General features: G+C 42.0%; 1 protein-coding gene across 1 annotated transcript; it reads left to right on the forward strand.

Moving 5' to 3' along the window:
- The first annotated feature begins 6,628 nt into the window (after nucleotides 1–6,628).
- LOC138889314 (uncharacterized) lies at nucleotides 6,629–7,333 on the forward strand. The gene has a single exon (XM_070172608.1). It carries the CDS (start codon nucleotides 6,629–6,631, stop codon nucleotides 7,331–7,333), a length of 705 nt encoding a protein of 234 aa, XP_070028709.1.
- The last annotated feature ends 4,420 nt before the right edge of the window (nucleotides 7,334–11,753 follow it).

Raw genomic sequence — 11,753 nt, forward strand, 5'->3', positions numbered from 1 at the left:
GAGGTTAGTAGGTACTCAGTCGCAGCAGCAGGGTTCCCGTGCTATAGTCCAGCACTAGGTGTTCCACAGACCGCCCAGCTAGCTAGAGGTGGGGGTAGAGGTGCTAGAGGTGGAGGTAGAGGATTTAGAGGTGGAGCTTAGACCGCTAGAGGTGGATGCCAGCCAGCTGCAGGCCGTCTTAGAGATGTAGTCCAAGGTGGTGGGGCCCAGCCCCGATATTATGCTCTTTCAGCCAAGCCCAAGGCTGAGGCTTCAGATGCAGTTATTACAGGTACAGTTCTTGTTTGTGATAGAGATGTTTCAGTGTTATTTGATCCAGGGTCTACGTACTCGTATGTGTCCTCTTATTTTGCACCATATCTGGTTATACCTAGTGGTTCTTTGAGTGATCATGTTTATATGTCTACGCCTGTGGGTGATTCTATTATGGTAGATCGAGTCCATCGTTTTTGTGTTGTGGTGATTGGGGGTCTTGAAACTCGTGTAGATTTGTTGATTTTAGACATGGTCGATTTCAATGTTATATTGGGGATGGACTGGTTATCACCTTACCATGCTATCATGGGCTGTCATGCCAAGACTGTGACCTTAGCTTTACCGGGTTTGCCTCATTTAGAGTGGAGGGGGACTCCTGGTCATTCTACCTGTAGTGTTATCTCTTATATGAAGGCTCAGCGCATGGTCGAGAAGGGATGTTTGGCCTATTTGGCATATGTACGTGATTCTAGTGCTGAGGTTCCTTCTATTGATTTTGTGCCCGTTGTTCGTGAGTTCCCTGAGGTACTCCCTTCAAATATGCCGGGTATGCGACCCGATAGGGATATTGATTTCTGCATTGATTTGGCTCCGGACACTTAGCCCATTTCTATCCCGTCGTATCGTTTGTCCCTGCCTGAGTTGAAAGAGTTGAAGGAACAGTTGCAAGACTTGCTTAAGAAGGGTTTCATTAGGCCCAGTGTTTCACCTTGGGGCGCGCCGGTGTTGTTTGTTAATAAGAAGGATGGTTCGATGAGAATGTGTATTGATTACCGGCAGTTGAACAAGGTTACGATCAAGAATAAGTATCCATTGCCGAGGATTGATGATTTGTTTGATCAGCTTCAGGGTGCCAAGGTATTTTCAAAGATTGATTTGAGATATGGCTACCATAAGCTGAGGATTAGGGCATCTGATGTCCCTAAGACAGCTTTCTGCACTCGGTATGGGCATTATGAGTTCTTGGTGATGTCATTCGGGTTTGACAATGCCCCAGCAGCTTTTATGGATTTGATGAACCGAGTGTTCAGGACTTATTTGGACTCGTTCATGATAGTCTTCATTGATGATATCTTGATATATTCCCGCAGCTAGGAGGAGCACGAGCAGCATCTCAGAGTGGTTCTTCGGACTTTGAGGGATAGTTAGTTATATGCTAAGTTCTCGAAGTGTGAGTTCTGGTTGAGTTCAGTTGCATTTCTGGGTCATGTTGTATCAGCAGAGGGTATTCAGGTTGATCCGAAAAAGCTTGAGGCAGTCAAGAACTGGCCCAGACCAGCATCAGCTACAGAGATTCGGAGTTTATGGAGGTTGGCAGGCTATTATCATTGGTTCGTGGAGGGGTTGTCATCCATTGCAGCCCCGATGACCAGGTTGACCCAGAAGGATGCCCAGTTCAGATGGTCGGATGAGTGTGAGGCAAGCTTTCAGAAGCTCAAGACAGCTCTGACTACGACACCAGTGTTGGTTTTGCCCACAGGTTCAGGGACTTATACAGTCTATTATGATGCGTCTCATATTGGACTTGGTGCAGTGTTAATGCAGGAGGGCAAGGTTATTGCTTATGCTTCGCGGCAGTTGAAGATTCATGAGAAGAACTACCCGGTTCATGATTTGGAGTTGGCAACCATTGTTCAGGCATTGAAAATTTGGAGACATTATCTGTATGGCGTGGCATATGAGGTGTTCACGGATCACATGAGCTTCAGTATTTGTTCAAGCAAAAGGAGTTGAATTTGAGACAGAGGAGGTGGTTAGAGTTGTTGAAAGATTATGATATCACTATCTTATATCATCCGAGAAAGGACAATGTGGTGGCGGATGCGTTGAGTAGGAAGTCAACCAGTATGGGCAGTCTTGCTTATATTTTGGTCGGTGAGAGACCGCTTGCTTTGGATGTTCAAGCTTTGGCCAATCAGTTCATGAGGTTGGATGTCTCTGAGCCCAGCCGTGTGCTAGCTTGCACAGTCGCTCGTTCTTCATTATTGGAGCGTATCCGTGATCGGCAGTATGATGATCCCCATTTGTATGTCCTTAGAGACACGATGCAGCGCGGAGGTGCCAAGCAAGTTGCCTTAGATGATGATGGAGTTTTGAGATTGTAGGGTCAAGTTTGTGTTCCTAATGTGGATGGGCTCCGAGAGTTGATTTTAGAGAAGGCCCATAGTTCCAAGTACTCTATTCATCCGGGTGCCGCGAAGATGTATTAGGATTTGCAGCAGCATTATTGGTGGTGCAGAATGAAGAAGGATATTGTTGCATATGTGGCTCGGTGTTTAAATTGTCAGCAGGTTAAGTATAAGCATCAGAGGCCTGGTGGTTTGTTTAAGAGGATTGAGCTTCCCGAGTGAAAGTGGGAGCGGATCACTATGGACTTTGTTGTTGGACTCCCGCAGACTCGGAGGAAGTTCGACGCAGTATGGGTCATTGTTGATAGGCTAACCAAGTCAGCGCATTTCATTCCTGTAGCAGTCTCCTATTCATCCGAGAGGTTAGCTGAGATCTATATCCAGGAGATTGTTTGTCTTCATGGTGTGCATGTGTCTATCATTTCGGATCGAGGTACACAGTTTACCTCGCGCTTCTGGAAAGTAGTTCAGAAAGAGTTGGGCATGCGGGTTGAGTTGAGCACAGCGTTTCATCCTCAGACGAACGGTCAATCCGAGCGGACTATTTAGATTTTAGAGGATATGCTCCGAGCTTGTGTCATCGACTTTGGAGGTTCGTGGGATCAGTTTTTACCTTTAGCAGAGTTTTCCTACAACAACAGCTACCAATCGAGTATCCAGATCGCTCCTTATGAGGCTTTATATGGCAGGCGGTGTCAATCTCTGGTTAGATGGTTTGAGCTGGGAGAGGCTCGGTTGTTGGGTACGGATCTGGTTCAAGTGGCCTTGGACAAGGTCAGGATTATTCAGGATAGGCTTCGTATAGCTCAGTCTAGGAAAAAGAGTTATGTAGACCGCAAGGTTCATGATTTGGCATCCATGGTCGGTGAGCGGGTATTGCTCTGTGTGCCTCCTATGAAGGGCGTGATGAGATTTGGGAAGAAGGGAAAGCTTAGCCCTATGTTCATTGGTCCGTTTGAGATTCTTGATTGAGTGGGAGAGGTGTCTTATAGACTTGCATTGCCGCCAAATTTATCAGCCGTGCATCCATTGTTTCATGTGTCCATGCTTCAGAAGTATCACGGCGATCCATCTCACATGTTAGATTTCAGCACTGTCCAGTTGGACAAGGACTTGTCTTATGAGGAGGAGCCGGTAGCTATTCTAGACCGGTAGGTTCGTCAATTGAGATCGAAGAGTTTTCCTTCTGTTCGTGTTCAGTGGAGAGGTCATCCCGCTGAGACATTGACTTGGGAGTCCGAGTCCGATATGCGGAGCCGTTATCCCCGTCTTTTTCCTGACTCGGGTACTTCCTTCTTCTGTCCGTTCGAGGACGAACGGTTGTTTTAGAGGTGGAGAATGTGATGACCCAAAAGGTCATCACTTGTGTTGCAATGAAATTCTATATTTCGAGGCCTTAAAAACCTCCCTTAGCATCACCTCGATTTGCGTGCACAGTTCGAGCGCGTAGCTGGAAAGCTTAAATGTGAAAATCTGTGGAAAATGATAAGTTTTGACTGTAAAATGAATAAATTTGGCTTCGGTCAACGTTTTGGGTAAACGGACCCGGACCCGTGATTTGACGGTCCTGGATGGTCCGTAGGAAAATATGGGACTTGGGCGTATGCCCGGAATCGGATTCCGAGGTTCCAAGCCCGAGAAATGAATTTTTAAAGAAAATTGTTTAAAGAAATTTGAAATGAAATTTGCTTAGAACATGGTGGCATTGGGCCCGTATTTTGGTTTCGGCACCCGGTACAGGTCTTATATATGATTTAAGACATTTCTGTGCAATTTGGTGAAAAAAACGGATGTCATATGACGTGATTCGGACTTAAATCGCAAAATTGATGTTTAAAGAAGTTTTGAGAAAATTTCATTGATCTCGAGATTTAATTTGATGTTCATGATGTTATCTTGATGATTTGATTACACGAATAAGTCCGTAGCATGTTTTTGAGGTTTTGTGTGCACTTGGTTTGGAGTTCCGAGGGATCGGGTGAGTTTCGGGTAGGTTCCGGGTAGGCTTAAAACCAAAATTTGCAGGCCTCTAAACCCGCCAGTGCGGTCTGCGGTCGGCCTTGTGCGGTGCGCGGTGTAGAGCTGCACGGCCGCAGTCGACTTTGTGCGGTCCGCACAGGGGCGCTGTTGCGCGGCCGCAGTCGACTTTGTGCAGTCCGCATAGGGCACTGGATTGCAGTATCCTCAGGAAGGGTTGTGCGGCCGCAGTCCATTTTGTGCGGTCCGCACAGGGGGTCTGAGAGGGGTATAAATAGACGGGATTTCCAGTTATTTTCATTTTTCAAAACCCCATAAACATAAGAGGCGATTTTTCAAACAACCTCTCTTCTCCAAATCAATTGTAAGTCGTTTCTAACTAGTTTTCTTCAATCATTAACATCTTTTAACATGATTTCAACTTCAAATCAATGATCTTCATGGGGGAAATTGGGTGTTTTGAGTAGAACCTAGGTTTTTCAAAATTTGGGGATTTGGACCTCGATTTGAGGTCCGATTTCAAAACAAATTATGTATTTGAGTTCGTAGGGGAATGGGTAATCGGGTTTTGGTTCGAATCTTGGGTTTTGACCACGTGGGCTCGGGGGCGATTTTGACTTTTTGGGTAAAACTTTGGAGAACTCATTTTCATGCATTCAAATTGATTCATTTAGCATTTATTGATATAATTAAGTAACTTATGGCTAGATACGAGTGAATTGGCGGAGGAATCAAGGGGTAAAGCTATAATTGAAACTTGAGTTGTATTCGAGGCATCGAGGTAAGTGTTCGATCTAACCTTAGCTTGAGCGAATAGGAGTTGAGTCCTATTTGCTAATTGCTTCTTGTTGAGTACGACGTATAGTCATGGTGACGAGTATCTATACATTGGTGTCGAGCATGACCGTGAGTCCTAAATTGATTCTTGTTGTATTCTTAAATGATACTACGAATGCTATAGTGGGTGAATTCTTGATAATGAGTAAAGACTTAAGTTTATTTTCGTGGAAGATACTTATGATCGAGAAATGGTGATAATTGAGATGAGTAGGAGTTGAGTTAAGATTGGTTATAGCTGATTCTCCCTTGTCGGGATGTATATACTTGTACTGTTGAATTCTCTTACCGGGATAGTGTAGTTTATTGTTGACCCCTTGCCGAGACTGTTATTATGATCACTGTTGATGGTATATTTGGGATGGGTTGCGCGCCGCAACACTTTTATTATATATGGAACGGGTTGCACGCTGCAACACTTTTATTATATATGGATCGGGTTGCGTGCCGAAACATTATTATATATATATTTATGGATCAGTTTGCACACCGCAACAGATATTATATTGGATCGGGTTGCACGTCGTAACAAATATTATATTGGATCGGGTTGCATGCCGCAATAGATATTATATTGGATCGAGTTGCACACCGCAACAGTTATATATGTGGATCGGGTTGCACGCCACAACAATATTAAATGATAAGGGATCGGGTTGCGCGCCGCAACAGTATTGTTATTGTATTGTTGTAGATATTGAATTATCCTTTCATATCTTATTAACTTGTTGTTGGATTTGATATGTTCCCCGAAGCATGTACCCCCTCCCATTTAAACTGCTTATTCCTTTTTATTTTCTGCCATATGTTATATAACTGCACAGGTTTATCTAGAGTCCGGTCCTAACCTCGTCACTACCTCGCCGGGGTTAGGCCAGACACTTACCAGCACATGGGATCGGTTGTGTTGATACTACACTCTGCACTCTGTGCAGATATTGGAGCAGCATTGGATCAGTAGCTTGGGAGCCAGCCTTCAGTCCACAGAGATTCCGAGGTAGTCCTGCAGGCGTCCGCATGCCCGGTGTCTCTTCTATCCATTTAGATATTCTGTTTTCTTTTGTATCCGAGACAGACTATATTTCCTTTTTCAAACACTTGTATGTAGCATTCCTACATAGTCCGTAAATATTGTGACACCAGTTTCTAGGTAGAGACATATGTTGGATTTCGTATTATTTTAGTTTTATATTTGCCTAAGTCCTCCACTAATCTCACATTCCGCTGTTATTTAATGTTTATCACCTATTAAATGCAAGTTGTTAAAAAGATTAAAACAAAGGAGGTAAAGATTTCTAAATTTAGTGGCTTGCCTAGCTTCTACGATTAGGTGCCGTCACGACTCCCGAGGGTGGAAAATCTGGGTCGTGACACAAAGCGACCAAATAGAGCAAATACTTGGAGTACCACCGCTGATCAAGGGAATAGATATGGGCAAATATTCAAAACAACCTTGGAAGCCAAGTGCTGCTCCTCTACCAATTCTGAAGAAATTTAAGATGCCCCATATTCCAAAATACGATGGGACAACTGATCCACGGGACTACGTAACTCCATTCACAACCGGTGTAAAGGGAAACGACTTGACCAAACAAGAAATTGAATCAGTATTGGTCAAAAAATTCAGAGAAACACTCATGAAGGGAGCATTAACATGGTATTCCCTTTTACCCGAAAATTCTATAGATTCTTTTGCTGAGCTTGAAGATTCATTTACCAAAGCAAACTCGGGAGCTCAAAAAGTCGAAAAAAGAATGGAGGATATTTTCAAAATAAAGCAGGGAGATTCGGAGTTGCTCAGAGAATTCGTAGACAGATTCCAGCGTGAAAGGATGATGTTGCCATGCGTACCTGATAACTGGGCGGCTATGGCGTTTGCCAGTAATCTAAATGAGAAAAGTTCAGAATCCATGAGACGACTCAAGGAATGTCTACGGGAATTTCCAGCAACAACTTGGAATAATGTTTACAACAGATACATCACAAAACTGCGGATAGAAGAAGATACCATTACTCGGTCTCAAAAAGACGAGAGGGTAAGTTCAAGACGTGCTGAAATTGAAAAAGGTCAGGTAAAACAGGTACAAACCCTGTATGGGACTAGCAGTAAGAGACTCGTGTTCAAAGCAGGATAACTCAAGGTACGATATCGAGAGATAGAGAATCAGGCTCATCATTAAGGTTTGGAAAAGAGCGCAACATGCGAGAGGCGTGAGATGATGATAGAGGCTCGAAGGCGAAGTTTGGTGGGTACAATTTCAATGTTAGCACATCAGAGTTAGTATCAGTATTAAGAAGCATGGGAGATAAGGTGTGATGGCCAAAGGAAATGAGATTAAACCCGAATAGTCAAAATCCTGATTTTTAGTGCGAGTTTCATAACGATCATGGTCACAAAATAGCGGATTGTAGGTTGCTACAAGGTGAAGTTGACCATCTGTTAAAGCAAGGATATCTAACCGAATTAATTAGTGAAAAAGTTAAGCAAGCCTATATGAAAAATAGGTAGGAGCCCCCTTAACCTCCTTCACCAAAAAGGACTGTTAATGTTATAAGCGGAGGAGAAGAAATTAATGGCATGACATATACGGCATCCAAGAAAGTTTCAAAATTACAGTCATACACGGGAAGCAAGTTCGACATGTTTTGGAAGAAGAAAGTATTACATTTGATGATGCAGATGCAGAGGGCGTACTAACCCCTACACTATGACGCACTGGTAATATTTTTACTTGTACATGACACTAATGTGAAACGAGTTTTGATTGATCTAGGTATCTCCATATATATCATTTTTCTAAGAGTGGTAAACGAAATGCAAGCTGAAGATCTGATACCCAAGGCGCATACCTTATCTGGTTTTGACAACTCGAGCGTTGTAACAAAAAGGGAGATAATACTCACTACATTCGTAGAAGGAGTTGTCAAAGACACAAAATTTCAGGTGGTAGAGATGGACATGGCCTACAATATGATTCTCGATAGACCATAGATTCACGAAATGGATGTTGTGCCATCTACCCTGCATCAAGTTATTAAATTCCCTTCACAATGGGGAATACGACAGATCCGTGGTGATCAGCAAACATCTAGAAGCATCAATTCCGTAGCAGATTCAAGCACAAAAGATTAAAAAAAATAGCAATCACAGAATCCAGTTGAGGGTGTTGCAACACAAGCCTCAACTGAACACGGGCGAACAGATGTAGACTCGAGGCCCGATTCCATCCAAGAACCAAAGGAAAATGAAAACATCAAAACGACGATTGGGGAATTGGAAGCTGTAGAATTATTCGCACCTTAGTGTGAAAGGAAAGTCTACATTGGGGCCAACCTAAGCCACGAAATGAAAGGTAAGTTGACTGAATTTTTAAAAACTAGCGTGGATTGTTTTGTCTGGTCCCATTCTGATATGACGGGAATACCTCCGGAAGTGATGACTCACAAGTTAAATGAAGATCCATCATATCCACCTGTCAAACAAAAGAAAAGAAAGCAAGGATCTTTCAAAAATAGGTGATTCAAAATGAGGTAAAAAAACTTTTAAAAATTGGGGTCATTCGCGAGGTAAAATATCCAAATTGGTTAGCTAATACTGTAGTAGTACCTAAAAAGAATGGTAAGTGGTGAGTTTATGTAGATTATACTGACCTAAACAAAGCTTGTCCTAAAGATTCTTTTCCATTACCGCATATAGATCAACTAACGGATGCTATTGCGGGACATGAATTGTTAAGTTTTTTAGATGCATATTCAAGGTATAATTAAATCAAAATGGATCCCATAGATGAGGGAAAAACTTTATTTATAAAAAACAGGGGGACTTACTGTTATAAAGTAATGTCTTTTGGTCTCAAGAACGTTGGAGCCACATATCAAAGGTTGGTGACCAAAATGTTTCAAGAACATTTAGGGAAAACCATGGAAGTCTACATAGATGATATGCTAGTCAAGTCACAACAAGCAGAGGATCATATCCAATACTTGTCTGACACATTTCAGATTCTCCGTAAATTTAACATGAAGCTAAACCTCGAGAAATATGCATTTGGAGTTTCGTCAGGTAAGTTCTTGGGATTTCTTGTTTCTAACTGTGGCATTGAAGTAAATCCTGCGTAGATTAAAGCTATTGAGGAAATTCTTGATACACTTACAAGTAAAAAAAGAAGTACAGAGACTGACGGGAAGAATAGCAGCCTTGGGAAGATTTATTTCCAAATCATCAGAAAAATGCTTCAGGTTCTTTTCAGCTCTAAAAAAGCAGGATCAGTTTGAATAGTCTGAGGAATGTCAACAAGCGCTTAAAAATCTGAAAGTATACTTGTCAAATTCACCGTTGCTTGCTAAACCAAAAGATGGGGAAAAAACTACTCATCTACCTTGCTATTTCAGAAGTAGCAATGAGTGTTGTTTTAGTTCATGAAGACCAAGGTAAACAGTCTCCAATTTATTATATTAGCAAGTCATTATTAGATACTGAGACTCGGTATCCTCATCTAGAAAAACGTGCACTTGCATTAATTATGGCATCTAGGAAATTAAGACCTTATTTTCAATAACATCCCATCTCTGTAGTAACTGCCTACCCCCTACATAATATATTACATAAACACGAGTTATCGGGTAGGTTAGCCAAGTGGTCCATAGAGCTAAGTGAATATGACATTACGTGTCAACCTAGAACTGCAATAAAGTCACAGGTGTTAGCAGATTTTGTTGCAGATTTTAGCCAAGGTATACAACTAGAAGTAGAAAAAGAACTACAGGTATTCAATGGGTCTAATCCAGGAACGTGGACTTTATTTACTGATGGTCCATCGAATGTAAAAGGGGCAGGTCTAGGTATTGTTTTGGTACCACCTACGGGAGAAACCATACGACAAGCCATAAAATGCAACTCTATTACTAACAATGAGGTAGAGTATGAAACTGTGATTGCAGGTTTAGAACTAGCACGAGAGCTTGGCATAGAATAGGTCGTAATCAAAAGCGATTCACAGCTCGTAGTTAATCAAATGCTGAGGACTTATATAGCCAGAGAGGCGAGAATGCAGCAATACTTGGAAAAGGCACGTGATTTGGTTAGGCAATTCCAAACCTGGAAAGTCATGCAGATACCAAGAGAGGAAAATGTCGAGGCAGACACCCTAGCTAATCTTGCATCTGCTGCAGAAGTGACAAATGACAAAAATTCTTCTGTAATTCATTTATTTCATTCAATACTTGATCAAGACAAAATGAGATAAATTTCAATAATTTAACTTGGGATTGGAGGAACGAGATTGTCACATTTTTGCAGTGTGGAATTTTACCTGAAGATAAGAAAAAGGCTCCAGCACTCTGCAAAAAAGCTGCTCGGTACTGTTTAAAGCAAGGCAATCTTTATCATAAAATGTACGGTGGTCCCCTAGCAAGATGCCTCGGACCTTCTCAAACAGAGTACGTGATGAGAGAAATACATGAGGGACATTGTGGAAATCAAACCGGAAGAAGATCTTTAGTAAAAACCATGATTAGAGCCGGTTATTATTGGTCAAATATGGAAAACGATGCGGAAAATTTTGTGACTAAATGAGACAAGTGCCAAAGATACGGTAACAACATGCATAAACCTGCTGAATTATTACATCCGGTCATTGTACTGTGGCCTATTATGAAGTGGGGGATGGATATCGTGGGTCCACTACAACAAGCCAAAGGCAAGGTAAGATTTTTGCTAGTTCTCACTGATTACTTTACTAAGTGGGTAGAAGCAGGAGCTTTAAACAGGTACGAGAAAAAAAGGTCAGAGATTTCATTTGCGAAATATCATATGCCGATTCGGTGTACCAAAAAAATCGTATGTGATAACGGCCCGCAATTTATAGGCACGCAAATCACAGAATTTTTTCAGAGTTGGCAAATTAAAAGGATTACTTCAACGCCTTACCATCCGGTGGGTAATGGACAAGCTGAATCAACGAATAAAGTCATTATCAATAACTTGAAGAAAAGGTTGGAGGAATCTAAAGGCAATTGGCCAGAGGTGTTACCTGGAGTCTTGTGGGCTTATCGAACAACTGCAAAAACAAGTACGGGGGAAACACCGTTCTCACTTGTATACGGAGATGAAGCCTTAATTCTAGTCGATATAGGGGAACCACGCACGTGATATACACAAGCAACTGAGGAGTCAAATAAAGAAGAAATGTGAGAAACCTGGATTTACTTGAAGAGAGGAGGGAAGCTGCGTTAATAAGGATGGCAAAGCAAAAACAAGTCATGGAACGATACTATAACCGGAAAGCTCGTCTCAGATACTTCAAGATTGGGGACTTCGTACTCAAAAAAAAATCCAATCAACGAGGGCAACTAATGCAGGAAAGTTAAGTCCAACTTGGGAAGGACCTTATAAGATTCACGGTATCGCTGGAAAAGGAGCATACGAACTGGAAACAATGGATGACAAGATTCTACCTTCAAATTGGAATGTTGTTCATCTGAAGAGATACTATTTCTAAGGAAAGGAAATATCCACGGGCAGGTACCCTCATTTTAAACTTTTGTTTTTGAATT

The sequence above is a fragment of the Nicotiana sylvestris genome, chromosome 4, assembly GCF_000393655.2.
Source record: "Nicotiana sylvestris chromosome 4, ASM39365v2, whole genome shotgun sequence".
NCBI lineage: Eukaryota > Viridiplantae > Streptophyta > Magnoliopsida > Solanales > Solanaceae > Nicotiana > Nicotiana sylvestris.

Bases quoted from the DNA above. Each gene is read 5' to 3' on its own strand.
- LOC138889314 (XM_070172608.1), top strand. From the start codon at position 6,629: ATGGGCAAATATTCAAAACAACCTTGGAAGCCAAGTGCTGCTCCTCTA.